Source organism: Geotrypetes seraphini, chromosome 1 (genome assembly GCF_902459505.1).
Source record: "Geotrypetes seraphini chromosome 1, aGeoSer1.1, whole genome shotgun sequence".
Classification (NCBI taxonomy): Eukaryota; Metazoa; Chordata; class Amphibia; order Gymnophiona; family Dermophiidae; genus Geotrypetes; species Geotrypetes seraphini.
The window spans coordinates 471,130,708-471,149,071 of record NC_047084.1 but is presented as its reverse complement, the minus strand read 5'-3'; the positions used below and the strand labels follow the sequence as shown (position 1 = coordinate 471,149,071).

General features: G+C 46.0%; 1 protein-coding gene across 3 annotated transcripts in view; it reads right to left on the bottom strand.

Moving 5' to 3' along the window:
* The window catches only part of ABHD17B (abhydrolase domain containing 17B, depalmitoylase), a 162,043-nt gene that overhangs the window by 52,602 nt on the left and 91,077 nt on the right, over nt 1-18,364 (bottom strand). The window contains exon 4 of one of the 3 annotated variants that reach the window (XM_033924623.1): nt 267-291. The exons of the other annotated variants lie outside the window; for them this stretch is intronic. Within the exon in view, the coding sequence (XP_033780514.1) occupies nt 282-291 (10 nt within the window). The 3' untranslated portion in view covers nt 267-281. Of the gene's footprint in view, nt 1-266; nt 292-18,364 lie in introns of those variants that run through there. 3 annotated transcript variants of the gene reach the window in all.

Sequence of the window (18,364 nt, the reverse complement as noted above, 5' to 3'; positions counted from 1 at the left end):
GCATCTTGTTCTCCGCACCATATGGCTCTGTGAGTGAGCTGCACAGTGGAAAACCTCTTGCTGGTCTCACAAAACTTGACACCTCAAGACCAATACAGTGAAGAGAGGAAACAGCTCCTGCTTCAACGGTGAATGCACAGCTGCGAGAAAATGGTCCAATTATGTCTTACCTAATAAATTTCCTTTCCATCATTCTGCACTGTTCTGAACATGTGGATATTATCCCTCCTACCAGTAGATGTTCGAAGTAGAGAAAAAGCTAGACTTTTCCAGCTTACACATCAATATAACCTGCTTGTGCAAGGGAAAAAGCACAGTTACTTAACGTAACAGATGTTATCCAGGGACATAAGGCAGATATTCTTACGTATGGGTGACGTCACTGACAGAGCCCCAGTACAGACCACTTTAAAAGTGCATTGCCACTTTAAGACTTTAGAAAGTTTGCGATAGTCCGAACCACGCATGTGCGAGTGCCTTCCCGCCCGACATAGGGCGCGCAGTCACTCAGTTAAGATAAGCCAGTTAAGAAGCCAATCCGGGGAGGTGGATGGGTTATGAGAATATCTGCCTGTTATCCCAGGACAAGCAGGCAGCATATTCTCACGTATGGGTGACCTCCACACTAACAGAAATGGGATATTGGGAGAGTTGGCCTTAAGAAAATAAATTTTGTAAAACAGATTGGCCGAAGTGCCCATCCCGTCTGGAGAAGGACTCCAGACAGTAGTGAGAAGTGAATTATGAACTGAGGACCAGGTGGCAGACTTACAGATTTCCTCAATAGGGGTAGATCTGAGGAAAGCAACAGAAGCTGCCATAGCTCTAATTTTGTGGGCTGTGACATGACTCTCCAGTGCCAGTCCAGTCTGAGCATAACAGAATGAGATGCAGGCAGCCAGCCAGTTGGAAATCGTTCTCTTGGAAACAGGATGTCCCAACTTGTTTGGATCAAAAGCGATGAATAATTGGAGAGATGTTCGATGTGGCTTTGTCCGGTCAATGTAATAGGCCAAAGCCCGTTTACAGTCCAAACTATGTAGCGCGGTTTCTCCTGGATGAGAATAAGACTTAGGAAAAAACACTGGAAGAACAATTGACTGATTGAGATGAAATTCAGTTACAACTTTTGGAAGAAACTTTGATGTGTACATAGAACCACCTTGTCATGATGAAAAACTGTGAAAGGTGGATCTGCTACTAAGGCTTGTAACTCACTGTCCCTCCTGCCAGAGGTGAGAGCAATAAGGAAGACCACTTTCCAGGTGAGAAACTTGAGGTGAGCTGTGGCCATTGGTTCAAATGGTGGCTTCATCAAGCTAGAAAGAACCACATAAAGGGCCCAGGCGACAGGTGGAGGCTTAAGAGGTGGTTTAACATTGAAAAGCCCCTCCATGAATCTGGAGACTAAAGGATGAGCAGTAAGAGGTTTTCAGTCTACTGGTGCATGATAAGCAGTTTTAGCATGGAGATGAACTCTGATGGATGTAGATTTAAGACCAGAGTCAGACAGAGAAAGTAGATAATCCAACATCAACTCCACTGCCAAGGAAATTTGATCGTGTTGATGAAGAAGACATCAGGAAGAAAACCTAGTCCGCTTTTGTTGGTAACATTGTTGAGTGGCTGGTTTCGTGGAGGCATCAATCATGTAATGGACAAGACAGAGAGACATAATTCAGAAGAACTCAGCCCAAGAGAAACCAAGCTGTCAGGTGTAATGATTACAGGTTGGGATGTAGTAGTGATTCCTGATTCAGAGTAAGCAGAGTAGGAAATATTAGAAGAGGTATGAGCTCCCTGGAGCTGATCTGAAGTAGAAGGGAGAACCAATGTTGTCTTGGCTACTGTGGAGCAATGAGAATCATGGTGTCTGCTTCTCGCTTGAGCTTGAACAGAGTTATCAACATGAAAGGGAATGCATATAAAAACAGGCCCGTCCAATTGAAGAAAAAGGCATCTGCTTCCAGAAAGAGAGGAGAGTAAAGTCTGGAGCAAAACTGGGGCAATTGGTGATCGTGAGGAGCCACAAACAAGTCCACTTGTGGAGTGCCCCATTGAGCAAAGATGGACTGGAGAGTTGCAGAGTTGAGAGTCAATTCGTGAGGTTAAATAATTCTGATGAGATTATCTGCTGGGGAATTCTGCTCCCCTTGAATGTAGGCAGCCTTTAAGAAAAGGTTGCGAGCTGTTGACCAAGTTGAATTTTTGGGCTTCCTGGCATAACAGGAGAGAGCCCGTTCCTCCTTGCTTTTTTTATGTAGTACATTGCTACTTGATTGTCTGTGTGAAGGAGGATTCAAGGGCAAAGAAGATGATTAAAAGCCTTGAGGGCATAAAACATTGCTCTGAGTTCCAGGAAATTGATGTGAAATTTGCATTCCCTGGTGGTCCAAAGACCCCGAGTCTGAAGATTGTCCATATGAGCCCCCCCAGGCATAAGGGGATGTGTCTGTCGTGATGAACTTGTGATGAAGGGGTAAGTGAAAAAGGAGACCTCTGGATAGATTGGAAGAGGTCATCCACCAACGAAGCGACTGCAGAAGAGATGATGTCACAGATATATATTGTGAAAGACGATCCGTCGCTTGAGACCACTGAGAAGCAAGGGTCCACTGAAGAGTAGGAAGATGTAGCCTTGCCAGTGGTGTCATCATGGACAGTGAATGCCATGTGGCCTAGAACCATCATGTGCCTGGCAGAAATGGATTGAAGAGGAAGCAGTTGCTGACACAGACGTATGAGAGCCTGAAGGCGATCTGGCGGAAGAAACACTCATGAGAATTGTATTTAGGATTGCCCCAATGAACTGTAGACGTTGAATGTGATTTGGGGAAGTTGACTTCGAATCCTAGAATCTGAAGAAAAGAAATGGTCCGAGATGTTCCTTGGATCACTTCCTGAGATGAAACTGCCTTGATCTACCAGTTGTCCAGATAAGGGAAGACTTGGAGGCTTTGGAAACGGAGAGATGCGGCCACTACAATGAGGCACTTCATGAAGACTCTGGGAGAAGATGCCAGGCCGAAGGGAAGGACCTTGTACTGGTTAATGACATCGATTGATCTGGAAACGGAGGTACTTCTTGGAAGCCGGATGAATTGTAATATGTGTGTAGGCTTCCTTGAGATCCAGAGAGCATAGCCAGTTGTTCTGATTGAGGAGATGATAAAGCAGGGCGAGGGACAGCATCCTGAATTTCTCCTTGACTACAAATTTGTTGAGAGCTCCAAGATCCAGGATGGTTTTCAGTCCTCCGGTCTTCTTGGGGACTAAGCAACGGGAGTAGAATCCCTGGACCTGCTGATTGAGGGGAACTTCGATGGCATTCAGCAGGAGAAGGGATTGAACCCTGAAGAAGGGAGGACTGTGCAGGGTCCAAAACAGACTCTTTTGGAGGATGGTCTTGTGGCAGGGTGTGAAAATTGAGAGTGTAACTCTAATGAATGATGGCAGGGACCCAGAGGTCTGATGTTGAGCTCCCAGCAAGCTATGAAAAATTGGAGACAGCCTCCGATGGGCTGAGGCAAAGTCTGTAGAATGTTATTGTTGGCTATGCTCTGATGAAACACATCAAAAAGGCTGGGTAGATTTTTTTTGGCCAGCCTGTTTTTGCTGTCATGGTTGTTGTTACTGCCTCTTCTCCTGGGTTGAGACTGGGCCAGAGTTTCAGGTTTCGCAGCATACCTTCTCTGATATGAAGAGGCTAGTCTGAAGGGCCGAGAAGGTGGAGGCTTCTTTTTGGGCTTGATCACAGTGTCCCACCTGGTCTCATGAGCAGACAACTTCTAGGTAGCCGTGTACATGGAGGCACCAAAAAGCTTGTCCCCCAGACAAGGTGCATTGGCTAACCTGTCCTGATGATTGACATCCAATTCAGACACTCGAAGCCAGGCCAGACATCGCATGGCCACTGACATTGCCGTAGCACATGAGGAAAGTTCGAAGGTATCATAGATGGAATGAACCATGTACTTGCAAAGCTGAAGCAGGTTAGAAATGAAGTGCTGAAAAATAGGGAGCTTATGGTCAGGGAGATATTTTTGGAACATGGCAACTTGTTTAACTAAACTAAACTAAACTAAACCATTAGGTTTGTATACCGCACCATCTCCGCAAGCGCAGAGCTCGGCACGGTTTACAGAGGATAAGAGGAAAGGAATTACAAAGAAGGGGTATAGGAGAGGGACAGAGAGGGGCAGGGTACTAGAGAACGGGAGATTAGATTTTTGAGAAAAGCCAAGTTTTCAAGCGTTTACGGAAGGCTTGGAAGGAGCTAGAATTTCTGAGCGGGGATGAGAGGTTGTTCCAGAGTTTAGTGGTTCTAAAGGGGAGGGATGTTCCAAGTTTTCCTGCGCGGGATATACCTTTTATAGACGGGAAAGATAGTTTCAGTTTTTGGGAGGGTCTAGAAGAGAGTGGGTTTGATGAATTCCAAAAGAGTGGGATAACGGGAGGAAGGACGCCATGTAGAATCTTGAAGGCTAAGCAGGCACATTTATAGAGGACTCTGGAGTATACTGGGAGCCAGTGAAGCTTGGAGAGGAGTGGGGAAACGTGATCAAACTTGCCCTTTGCGAAAATAAGCTTGGCAGCGGCGTTTTGAATTAGCTGAAGTCTATGGAGGTTTTTCTTAGTTAGGCTTATATAGATGGAGTTGCAGTAGTCTAGTCTAGAGAGGATGGTGGATTGGACGAGGATGGCGAAATGGGAATGATGAAAACAAGATCTTACTTTTCTTAACATGTGGAGGCTAAAGAAGCATTTTTTTACTAGGGAATTGAGTTGATCGTTGAAGGAGAGAGAGGAGTCTAAGATGATGCCTAGGACTTTGCTTGAAAACTCAAGATGAAGAGTGGGGCCGGAAGGTAGAGGGATGGAGGTGGGTAAATGATCTGAAATTGGGCCGAGCCAAAGGAGTTTGGTTTTGGACTCATTCAGTTTCATTTGTACAGATTGGGCCCAGGATTGGAGGTTCGTAATACATGTGGAGATGTTCTCAGTGAGGTTCGAGAGGTTCGCGTCGGTTTCGAGGAGGATGAGGATGTCGTCAGCATAGGAGTAGAGAGTTTCTAGGGGGGATAGATGAAGGAGTTTCAGAGAGGACATGTAGATGTTGAAAAGAATAGGAGAGAGGGGTGAGCCTTGCGGGACTCCACATTTCGGCTTCCAGGCGGGGGATGAGGAGCCGTTTGTGTTTACGGTGTAGGAGCGGAAACGTAGGAATTTAGAGAACCAGTCAAGGACTGTGGAGCTTATGCCTATTTCGGAGAGTTGGAAGATAAGGATGTCGTGGTGAACGACATCGAAGGCTGCGGAGAGGTCGAATTGAAGAAGAACAGCGAATTTTTTTCGAGAGTGGAGTTGTTGCACCTTAGAGATTAGTGAGGCCAAGAGGGATTCGGTGCTGAAGTTGGGTCTGAAGCCGAATTGGTGGGGTAGGAGGATAGAGAAACGTTCTAGGTAGGATGAGAGTTGGGTGGATATGATGGATTCTAATAACTTGGTTAGGAGAGGGATATTTGCTATAGGACGGTAATTAGATGGAATGGTGGGATCAAGGTCGGCCTTTTTCAGTAGAGGGGACAGTGAAATGTGCCCCATGTCGGGGGAGAAAAGGCCCGATGTTAGGGCAGAGTTTATGAGGTCGGTGAGGGAAGCGATGGCCTGTGTAGGGATATTATCGAATAGATAGGAGGGGAAAGGATCCAAAATGCACTTGCAAGTTTTTAGTTTGTGGCAGAGTTTGGAGACTTGCGGTTCAGAGACAGGCTCGAAGGCGGTCCAGGATCTGTCGGCAGGAATGGGGGTGGATACAGGTGAGGTAGGATTGAGATCAATGGAGGTCAGGGAGTTGTAGGAGACTGTGGGAGGGAAGGAGCATCTTAGAGTGGTAATCTTTTCATTAAAGAAATTTGCAAGGGCATCAGCTGATAGGGATGGTGGAAGCGAACGTGGGTCTTTTTTTGTGGTTAGGGAGCGCCAGATGTTGAACAGCGCACTGATTTGGTTATTGGATCTAGAGATCTTATCTCCGAAGAAGATTTTCCTGGCTTTTTTTAGTGTTGAGTTGTAGGATTTAATGTTAGTCCTCCAGGTCTGTCTATCAGAAGGGGATTTAGATTTTTTCCATTTGCGCTCCAAAGCGCGACATTTCTGTTTCAATTCTCTGTGAAGAGGTAGGTACCAGGGGGCCTTTCGGGGGTAGGAGATGGTTTTGGTGGTTAATGGAGCAAGGGAGTGGTAGGTGGACTCGGAGAGGGTGGTCCAGTTGTGCCAATGTGATTCAGGGTCTATAGGTCTAGGGTTGGAGGAGAGTTTGTTTAGGAGTTTGGACCAGAATAGGTTGCTCGAGGTTTTTTTGCGGTAGGTTATGGAATGAGAGTAGTGGGGTGGGGAGTCAAGATGTGACATGAAGACGGGGAGACAGGTGGTCCCTAAGAAATGATCTGACCAGGGGACTTGTTCCCAGCGAGTGTCGTCGGTTGAGGTTTTGAAGGCGGTAAGATCAATGAAGGTGGTGAAGTCTAGGGTATGTCCTTTTTCGTGGGTTGGGGATGGGGTGGGTAAGGGAAAACCTAGAGAGGTAAGGAAGTTGTTGAATTCAGATGTGTCATTGTTATTTGTGTCGTCGAGGTGGAGGTTGATATCGCCAACGATCAAAAGTCTTTGGAATTTAAGGAAGGCATTTGTTATGGTCTCATAGACGAGATTGGAAGATTTGGTCCAAGGGGTGGGTGGTCGGTATAGTATTAGGATGCCCAATGGGTGGGTGCGGAGTTCGTCAGTGACTGAGGCGAGCAGATATTCTAGAGAAGCATGGGTGCCCGTCTCGAGGAGCTGGACGTCGAAGAAAGATTTGTAGAGGAGTGCCAGACCACCTCCTTTTCGGTTGGGTCTGGGGGAGAAGAGGCCTTGGTAGCCATGGGGGAGGAGTTCATTTTGAGTGAATAGGTCGTCTTTGGCGATCCATGATTCTGTGATGCATAGGAAACCAGGGTCGAGCTCGTCTAGAAGGTCTTTCAAGATTTGGGTCTTATTGCATGCGGATCTGGCATTGCAGTAGATTGTCGGGACTGGGGTGAGAGAGTCTGGGACAGTGTTGCGAAGATTGGCAGGGGGCAGGGGCTTTAGGGAGTCTAGGTTGGCTTTTCGGTGGTTTTTCTTGGGAGGGGGGTTTCTGGTGCGTATCAGTGTGGGGATTCTGAGTCCGGGGCAGATGGTATTGGTGTTGGCGGGATTAAGTAGATTGGGGGAGGGAGGTTTCAGACAGAGGGAAGGGTAGAGAGGTGAGCAGAGTAGGAGGAGAAGGATCCAGAAGGATGGATTCATGGTAGGGTGGTTGGTGTGTGAGAGTCTGCAGTAAGGGGGAGTAGAGTTGGTTGAGGGAGGAGTAGGGGGGACTTAGATTAAGCTGACTGTGTACGAGCCTAGAGAGGGGAGGAGAGGTAAATGTGTAGTCCAGGGTACTGGGGGAACTGGGGTAGCTGAAAAAGTGAGAGACTGGTAAAAAAAAGAAACAAAACCTTTGGCAGGGAGTACAGTTTGGAGCAGAACTGAGCAAAAAAGCAAAAAAAAGGTTAGCATCAAAAACATGAGTGAATACAATGGTAAAATATGGTGCAGAAGCAGGGGTATAAACAATGGTAAACTTTGACAATGGTGAACTTTGGGTGGACTGTGGGGCAGAGTTTCTAGTCGCTGGGGGGAGAGGCTTTCGGTGGCCCCCACGGGCTGAAGAAGGAAAATCCGGCTCAAAAGTCGGGCTGCGTCGGCGATCTCCGGTGGCTGGAAAGGCAGGGGCTCTAAGAGAGAGCAGAGTCCTCCTGCTTGTAACGGCGTCGGGCGGAGGAAGGAGGGACAAGATGGCAGAAACTTCCTCCTTCCTCTGCCTAGGAAGTCGCTGGGGGGAGAGGCTTTCGGTGGCCCCCACGGGCTGAAGAGGGAAAATCCGACTCAAAAGTCGGGCTGCGTCGGCGATCTCCGGTGGCTGGAAAGGCAGGGGCTCTAAGAGAGAGCAGAGTCCTCCTGCTTGTAACGGCGTCGGGCGGAGGAAGGAGGGACAAGATGGCAGAAACTTCCTCCTTCCTCTGCCTAGGAAGTCGCTGGGGGGAGAGGCTTTCGGTGGCCCCCACGGGCTGAAGAGGGAAAATCCGACTCAAAAGTCGGGCTGCGTCGGCGATCTCCGGTGGCTGGAAAGGCAGGGGCTCTAAGAGAGAGCAGAGTCCTCATATAAAATGAGAAGTGAAAAGTGTAGTTACTGGACCGGTGGCCAACATAGCATTCTGGTATAGCCTTTTGCCAAACGGGTCCATTGCCTTACCCTCTCTGCCAGGAGATACAGAGGCATATACACTAGCCCCTGAAGATTTCTTTAGTGTTGATTCCACTAGGAGAGATTCATGGGGGAGCTGTGGTTTGTCAAGCCCTGGAATAGGAACCACTCTATACAGAGAATCTAGCTTACGTGGAGCCAGGGGAATGGTAAGAGGTGTTTATAGATTCTTGTAAAAAGTTTCCCGCAAGATATCATGGAGAGGAAGTTTAGGAAGGTCCTTGAGTGGCTGATCGTAGTCCAAGGCATCAAAGAACTCTTTAAATTTTTTTAGACTCGGCTTCTAAGGGAATGGCTAAGGTTTCAGACATTTCCCTTAGAAATCTGGAAAAGGATGACTTCTCAGACACCACAGGGTCTCTTGAGAAGAGTGGTGAAAAGATTCATCTTCTGAAGAACCCTTCTCTTCAGACAAATTAGGTTCTTGCTCAGAATCTCCCCAAAGATCTGAATCTCGAGTTGTTCGGGTCAGTGCCGATCACTCGGTGTCAAAGGCTCAAGATGCTTTAACTTTTTCAGAGCCTTTCCTGACCGCACCGACATCATCTCAGGTGACGTCTGAGCTGAACTTGACCAGTGTCGGCGACTCATCGGCATCAGTTCCGATGGAGACTCCTGTGCAGGTGCTACTGGTGTCGAGGGCTCAGACCTGATTGGTACCGGAGTCAGTGTCAACACAGGCATAGTTGGCATCAACAGTTGGAACTGCTCCCTTAATTCTTCTTGTAGCAATTCTTTAATCTGCTGCTTAAGAGTAAGCACTGGTACCATTGGCTTTTTTGCCGGTACCCTCGGTGCGGCTCTACGCTCCGGCGATGAGGCCGATGTCGAGACACTCACCGAGATCGGAGCGGAGCATTTCTTGGGTCTCCTCAACATCGTGCTTGCCTGCAGGCATGTTTAGCCACATGGCAGATGTGTGCAGACCTGCTCCAGCATCTCTGCCATTTCCCTGTTTTCTGTGGATATGCTCTCAACTACATATTGTATATATATGTATAAGGCCTTCTGGTCTCGCTCTCTCTGAGATTCGGAATATATGATATTTAGCTGAGAGAATACCACACAAAACAGTCTCTTTTTTCCTTGCTGAAATGGCTTTCTCTGGAGATAAGCAGGGGATATGCAGGCACACTTGTAGGTGAAGTCCGCTGATGAAGCCTATGTGCCGGTGCTCTCCCCTAGCTAAGTAAGCTTTACACTTATTGAGCATGTGCGGGAGTCAGTACTCCCACCGCCCCTCCCCTTGGAATGCCAGTTGTTTTTCTTAACCGCTCCTGACAGGTCACAGAAAAACAAAAAACAAGAGAACAGTTCATAATACTAATAACTACCTCTCACAAATCAAACAGTGAGAATAATTAAAATACTTCAGAGATAAATAGTTAAACAGTGAGACTTAACCAAGCGTTTAAAAAAAAAAAAAAAAAAATTTGGACTGAGAAGCCTGCTTCGCTGGACTGTTCCTTTATTTTTGTTAAACTTCCTCAGTTTCAGCGCCGGTTTTTTAAAGTGGCAACTTGATAGAACCACAAATAAATTTTTTCTTAGTCCACTCCTTAGGCTGTGATGGACAGCGACTTGCAGTTCTTTGGCGCCGGAACTTCTCCTCAGCAAAGTCAGCCGTCAACACCACCACTAGCTCTCTCCCCCCCAGGCCCTGTTTCAGCACTGCAAGGGGAGGGAAGCCAACGTATGCCAATGCCGCAATAAATTAAATAGCAATATCGGCAGGAGAGACAAAAAAGAAACCCCCGACGCGGGACAGAAATCGGACACCTTTTCCTCCAGCAGTCTTCTATTTCCCACAGTTCGTCGTCAAAGGTTGACAGGGGCTTCCATTTCTAGCACTCAAAGGCTACCGCAAGCTCTGCCTCGCAGTGCTTTTCTGTGCCACAGCCTACTTCTTCGGAGACTGCAGGTATGTCTAAGAAGTCTTCAAAAAGTACTAAATGGAAGCAGGAGTCCTCTCCTATATTGTTGTTTTGCTGGCTGTGCAAGCAGAACTCCCTTCACAGGGAGTTGAATCTATTCAGGTTATTTTGGGGGTTTTCTCATTGTGTCAAAGGTTTATGTAGGACAGTACTTCTTTTTTGAAGCCTTCTCACCAGCTTCCTCCTTTTCTGGGGCCCCAACCTATTTCAACTTTGATTCCACAGCTTGACCCAGTGGAACCTCTACACTCAAGCTCAGTACCACCTTCACCTCCTCATTCATGGGCTCCAGGTACACCAATATGTTCTTCTCCAATCCAGGAACCACACTCTCCTCTGGCTTGGTCAGAACCCAGCATCCTACCAGACTCTGACCCTCAGCCGGAGCAGACTCTTCAGTCCAGCTCCTCTGAAGAGTATGCCTATCTGAAGTTTTTACGGAAAGTTTCTTCTTTACTCTGCCTGAATGAGGCGGCTATTCCTACAGGTAGCAAGGATTTTCAAGCTATTCTACAATCCTTTAAGACTCCAGTGAAAGGGTTTGTTGCCTTACCAGTACATCAGGTTCTTCAGGACCATCAATTAGAAAATTAGCAAAAACCTTTTTCAGTGTCTATAGCATCTAAACGTTTGGAGACTAAATATAAAGTTCATAAAGCTCCTGGTCACGACATTCTTCAATAACCTCATCAATCCATTGTGTCAGAGTCAACTACCACAAAAGCTAAAGTATCAAGAGGTCCCCTATCTGCAAATCCGGATAAAGACCTTCGCCTTCTTGATTCCATGGGCCACAAGGTCTATCAAGGTTCTATGCTGCCTTTGAAAATAAATGCCCACCAGCTGCAAATTCTACATTTTCAACACTATTTTACAGCAGTTGGATTCTGCAACCCCTGCAGAGCTCCAGAATCTTCTGGTTGCCTTTCAAAAATCTAAATATCAACTCATCAAGACTAATTACGATGCCTATGACATCCAATCTAGAACTGCAGCAGTCGCTATAGCATCCAGACACTCAGCATGGTTGCAAGCATCTGATCTCCGGGAAGACCTGCATAAACGATTAGCACATGCTCCCTGCTCGGGTGATAGTCTTTTCAGAGAAAAGGTAAAAGCAACGGTTTCCCAGCTGAAAGAAGATTCTTCTACTAATAGGGAACTCTCAGCACATTATTCTGACCAGTCTCACCAATTTCGACGGCCCTTGTCTTCTTTCACTTACCGACGGCCTTATCAAAAGTATTTTCAGAAATATTACCCACAACATAAGATTTGCTCCATACATCCATCCTCTTCCACAAAGAAACCAATCATCTGCATCCTTTCTACCTAAACAGCATCCCAGGGACAGGAAGCAGCCATTTATTCCTCAGCTTCTGGCTATCAAGCCTTTGCCTGCTTTTTGACCAGTGGGGGGGGGGGGGGGCAGCTAACTCATTTTTTTCAACCTGGCAGGCTATCACCACGGATCAATGGGTCCTCTCCATTGTGGCCCAGGGTTACTTCCTCAATTTCCTTCCCAAAGTAACTCCCTCTCAATCTCCTCCACCTTCTGTGATTCCTCATCAGCACATTCCACAACTTGCAGCAGAGGTCACTCTTCTACTAAACAACAATGTCATCGAGGAGGTACCTACAAGTCAACAAAATCAGGGATTTTACTCCCGTTTCTTCCTCATTCCCAAAAAGACTCAAGGTTTCCGACCTATCCTAGAGCTCAGACCTCTAAATGCCTGCCTCAAGAGAAAAATTCTGGATGATTTCTCTACCAACCATCCTACCTCTTTTGAAACAATACAATTGGTTAGCCGCCCTAAACCTCAAAAATGCTTATACCCACCAATTCACCATTCTCACTTGCACTGCCAACGGTTCAAATTCCTGACTCAACATTTCCAGTACAAGGTGTTACCTTTTTGCCTTTCCTCAGCACCAAGAGTTTTCACAAAGTGCCTGGCTGTGGTAGCAGCACACCTGCAAAAACAACATCACATGGTCTTTCCATACTTGAACGATTGGCTCCTGGTGGCACATTCCATCCAGGCCACAGTTCAAACCCTTCACTTTCTAAGATTCATCATCAATCATCAAAAGTCCAATCTATGTCCAACTCACTCCCTTATGTTCATCGGAATATGGAACATGCAAGAGCCTAGCTTCCTCCAGAAAGACATCGGACCATCATTGCCCTGGCAGAGTACTACAGGCAGGTGTCGGCTGTGCCAGCTTGAGCAATCGTGCGACTACTAGGTCACATGGCAGCTTCTTTATCCCTAGTACCAAATGTGAGGCGGCACATGAGACCGCTGCAGTGGCATCTAAGATTGCATTGGAATCAACGTCATCATTTCCTCCCCAGAATGATTCTGCTTCCAAGGCACATTCAACAATCCCTGTTGTGGTGGATTCACTCCCAGTCTTTGAAGGAGGGTTGTCTTTTCCAGTCTCTTCCTCCATTCATCACGATAACGACAGATGCTTCCACATTAGGCTGGGGAGCTCATCTCGATTAGTGGTGCACTGAAGGGCGCTGGTTGGCGAGAGAGCAAAAGCTACATATCAACCATCTGGAACTCCGGGCAGTATTCTATGCTCTTCAAGCAATCCATCAGTGGCTTCCCAACCAACAAGTTCTGATTCAAATGGACAATCAAGGGAGGTTCAGGATCTCTTCCTCTTTGCAGAGAAGCTTTTCATCTGTGGACTTATGCTCTCTCTATAAGCGTTTTACATTCCGGGAGAACAAAAAATCCTTGCAAATTTCCTTAGCAGGAAACTCGACTTGCCTGAGTGGGCCCTCGACCCTGCCATTCTACATTAGTTATGCCTTTTTTTGGAAACTCCAACAGTGGATCTCTTTGCTTCGCAGGACGCCGTATGCACAGCCTTTTGTTCTCTACGCCCAACTTCTCGAGCACTAGCAAGGGATGCTTTCTCCATACATTAGGGCAACAACCTTCTTTACGCTTTTCCTCCATTTCCTCTAATATCCAAGGTGCTTTAGAAGATCGCTCTGGACAGGGCTCACATTATTCTCATTGCACCTCGTTGGCCCCGTCAAATTTGGTATCCACTCCTCCTGGACCTTCTGGATGCTCCCTGAATTCCTCTGAGACCATTCATCTCTGCTATCTCAACAGCAGGGCCAGTTACTTCACCCCAACCTTCGCAGTCTCAGCTTGGAAATTGAGAGCTCAGTCCTAGACAATTTCCCACTTATGCAGCAAGTGAAAACTATTATTCTAGCAGTAAGACGACCATCTACCAGGAAATCATATCATTCTAAATGGAAAAGGTTTTCCATCTGGTCTCAAGATCGCCATCACAATCCTCTCTCCTGTCCAACGGAACACATTTTGTCGTATCTCCTGCATTTGTCTGGTCTTAAGTCTAACTCAGTTCGATACCATTTGGCAGCGATCTCAGCTTTTCATATTCCTGTGGATGGTCAGCCTCTTTCACATCATCCCCTTATCTCTAGATTGCTCCGAGGTCTTCACAATCTCAAACCTCCCATCCAAGATCCTCCTCCAGTGTGGGACCTGAATTGGTGTTGGATGTCTTGATGCACGACCCATTTGAACCTCTGGGATCTGCTTCACTTTCCTTTATTACTTGGAAAAAAGTTTTTCTCACAGCTCTCCCGTCTGTCAGAAGAGTCAGATAACTACAAGCATTAGTTACATATTACCCTTATCTTTAATTTTGTTCCTCATAAAGTACAACTCAGAACTCATCCAAAATTTCTTCCAAAGGTTGCAACAGATTTTCATCTCAACCAAACTATAACCTTACCAACGTTTCCCCCTCTTCCGCATTCTTCTTCAGCGGAGCAACATCTCCATTCATTAGACTGCAGATGAGCATTGCTTTTTTATATCAGAGCAACTGCTTCCTTCCAACAGTCTAACCAGCTGTTCATTTCCTATAATCCAGCAACCCAGGGAAAACCAGTATCAAAAAGAACTCTTTCTTCTTGGATAGCACAGTGCATAAATTTTTGCTATACAAAGGCAAATACTCAAATACCTGGGACAATTGGAGCTCATAAAGTTAGAGCTACTGCCAGCTATCATAGCCAGCTTAAGATCTATCCCTATTCAGGACATTTGCAAGACAGCAACGTGGTCCTCTGTTCACTTACGAAACATTATTGTTTGGACCAAAGTTTTCACAGGATGTTCGATTTGGTCAATCAGTTTTAAGAAAACTTTTTGAAGTAAATGGTTCTCCACCACCCAGATACTTTTTTCAAGCTTGGGACTCACCTACAAGTGTACCTGCATATCCCTTGCTTGTCTCCAGAGAAAGCAAAGTTGCTCACCTGTAACAGATGTACTCTGTAGACAGCAGTGGAATGCAGCCACACTTGCCCGCCCGCCTTCCCCTCGTTTTCAATCCTTTCTTATTGCTAGGTACAAAACTGGCATTCCAAGGGCAGGGGCGGTGGGATTACCGACTCCAGCACATGCTCAGTAAGCGTAAAGCTTACTTAGCTAGGGGAGAGCACTGGCACATAGGCTTCGTTAGCGGACTTCACATACAAGTGTGGCTGCATTCCCCTGCTGTCTACAGAGAACACCTGTTACAAGTGAGCAACTTTGCTTTATTCCCCTGAAAAGATTCTTGGAATAAAACCACCCAGGCAGGACCAACTGAATTTTTTTTTAACTAAAAATGCCTGGGAGCTGCAGGAGGAGCCTGGAGAAAGGACACCCAAACAAGGTATATGAATGGCAGAGGGATGGGGAGCTACACCCCTCCAGCAGGGTCCCCACAGCACTGAACTACATGCTTTTCCTAATGGATGCCAAAAAGCTTGACTGAAGGCCAGAGTGTGAACCAGGTCCAATCCAGAAACTGGATAATCTAGGAACGGCTGTTAAACTTGACCTAGCTGTGCAGTCTCAGCCAGCAGAGCAGGGAGCTAGGTCAGGGATCAGGAATACCAGTTTGAACAATCTACTATCTGCTAGAGGTAAAGAAAAATACTGGAACTCACAATTCACTGGAAAAACCTAGCTTTTTCTCTACCTCTATCATTTTCAGAATGGTGCAGCCTTAGAAGACAAGGAAACCATTTTTCTTTTTTAAACAAAATCCATACTCTAGCAGTGATCACAGAAAAAACTAGGTGAGGAGAGAGAAGGCTGACTAGTTTCTGCTTTGCATTGGGACTGAGGGATAGAGGGTAATGACCAGTTTCTAGCTTGTAGGGGCTGACTGGTTTCTAGCTTGCAGGGGCAAAGAGAGATGTGGAGGAACAGGAAGTCCAACTTACTAGTTGGAGAGGGGATAACTGTCTGGCTTACAGGAGCAAGGATAGTGGCTGGTGAAGATGAGTGATTTACAGTGCTAAAAAGGTAGGGAACTGAATAGCTAGATGAGGGAGTTAGTTGACTGATTACAGGACAGGGATAGGGATTTGTGGGGGTGGGATGTTTCAGATGAATTCAACTAGATTACTGATTAATGAAGAGTAGCTGATAAAGGCTTGCTGGCTGGTGAGAGCTAGCTTTGGTAAGGACTGTGCGTAGCCAATTTTTAGAGAAGAGAGACTGGATAACAGGGTGGGGGGAAGGGAAGGAAGAGAAAGAATGAGTGACAAGAGAATGTAGAAGGGAACAGTGAGCTGGGTAAAGGGCAGGGGGGGAAGAAGGGGGGGGTTGAGATACTGGATGATGGCAGGTGGGTAGATGATATACATTCAAGGAAAATGTATCTCTTATCTGATATGTATGCATGTCTTACATTACCCCTCTCCTCAAGTTACTTCATTGGCTCCCCATCCGTTTCTGCATACAGTTCGAGTGTGGAAAAAAAAAAACACCTTTTTTTATTTAACTAAACAATGTAGTTTATGCTTAGCTTTCAAATCTAATCATAAACTACATTAAGTTAGCCCAATAAAAAGGTATTTTTTCCCCTTTATGTTTTTGTTTTATTTCTACATATTCCTCTCTCTTCCTATATTTTTAAACATTGTAAACCGTGTCGAGCTCCACTTCCGTGGAGATGATGCGGTATATAAACTTAAGGCTTAGTTTAGTTTAGTTTACTGCATACAGTTCAAACTCCTCTTACTGACCAACAAGTGTATTTGCTCTGCAGCTCCTCAGTATATCCCCACTCTTTCCACACTCCCCCCTGGGCACTCTGCTCATTGGATGTCTTTCTTATCTGTACCCTTCTTCTTTACAGCCAACTCCAGACTCTGCCCCTTCTACCTTGCTCCACCGTATGCCTGGAACAAACTGCCTGACTCGATACATCAGGCTCCGTCTCTGGCAATATTCAAATCCAGACTCATGCCCACTTCTTTGAAGATGCTTTCAATTGCAGACTCCAAATCACCTTCTAAGCACCAATATCTGTCTTATCATTCCCTCTGTAAGTCCCCCATATGAGCACAGTGTATTGATGAATATTATACAAATAATAAATCTTAACTTTGTTTTAATACATCTTTTATTTTAACACTTTAATAACATACATACCCTGATAATAACAAACCAAATACGAAAGTCAATTTTGTAAGATACTTATAAGGAGATAAAATATATACAGCTCTCCATCCGTATTCGCGGGGGTTAGGTACAGAGCCGGGCTGCCTCCCTCCTGCGTCCCTGGACCTTACCTGGTGGCCTAGCGGCGATGGGGGGAACAGGAGCGATTATCCTATGCTCCTGCCCCGTGCAGAGCCATCATCAAAATGGGTGCCCTGAGTTCCCGTTGAGATTTATAAACTATAAAGAGTTTTACCTCATGCAAAATTGTCATTTTTTTAATAAGACATTAACTATTTTTTGTGCGGCCCTTCAAGTACCCTATTTTTTCTGCAGCCTTCACAGTTAAAGTTTAACATATTTCCTTTCTCAGTACTGACACATTTCCAATCACTATTTTGAAAATAAAAATCATTTTCCCAACCTTTGTTGTCTGGTGACTATTTCTCTGTGCTTTTAAATATGTTTCCAGGGCCTTCTTGTCCATTGACTGTTTTTCTCTCCGTCTTCACTTTCTGCCTCGCATCCATCCTTGCAACATTCAATTTTTCCATTTTTCTGCTTTCTTCTCAAAATCTAAATTTCCATGTCTTCACTTCCTATCTCTCTCCTTCCCTCCCTATTTCCATGGTCTGACATCTCTCCCCTCCCCTCCCCAGTGTAACATTTCTCTTTCTCTTCCTCCTTTCTGCCCCCTGCAGTCCATCTTCCTTCCCTTCCTCCTTTCTGGCCCCCTTCCCAGTCCAACATTTCTTTCTCTCTTTCTCCTTCATGCTTCTCCTCTGGTCTTCCTTTCCTCAACCAAACAACATCTCTCTCTCTCTGTCAGATACGCAAAGGCAGGAGTCCCGGCATGCACAACAGTAGCAGGAAGTTGCAAGTTAGCTGATGCTGGCACCTTTCTTCCTGCCTAGAGTGCAAGATTGGGTACAAGACCACGGGCTGCAAAATAGCACCTGGGGGCTGCATGCGGCCTACGAGTTTGAGACCACTGATCTAGAGGTAGATCTGGGAATTGTCCTCAGAGGTGATATTGAAAACCATTGAAAGACAAAGATCAGAGCACTGAGGGAATGAGTATACATGGAAAAAAGAAAGGGTTCCAAGTCAGAGCCTTGAGGTACACAGACCAAAAAGGAGGGGGAAAAATCACTACCAATCCTCTCCACAGCCGGCATGTCATTTGGTTTGGGGTACACATGGTATCCAAGAAGTCAGTGCTCAGGAATCCAGCCCCTGTTACTTCAGCAGTAAATTCCTCGCCTCTGCTAGAGCCAGCCACATTCTTTCTTTCTTTTTTTAAAAAAACTTGGGTTTAATAGGCTTTTTTATGCGAAACACAGAGGAAGCATCCCCAGAGGAAACAAGGAGGCAATTCCAAGGGAGGGGTAGTACCAGGCCCCACCAGGTATATCCCCTTAGGCACCCAGCTAGCCTAATCCACCAAGCTCAACTGAATTAAATAACCAATAAAGGAATATAGCAGCAGATCAAGCCTGGAATGAGGAAAGATCCATCCATCTGCCAGTCAGAGATAGAGAATACTGACTTGCCAAGGAGCTTTCCACCCTATATACAACAAGAGT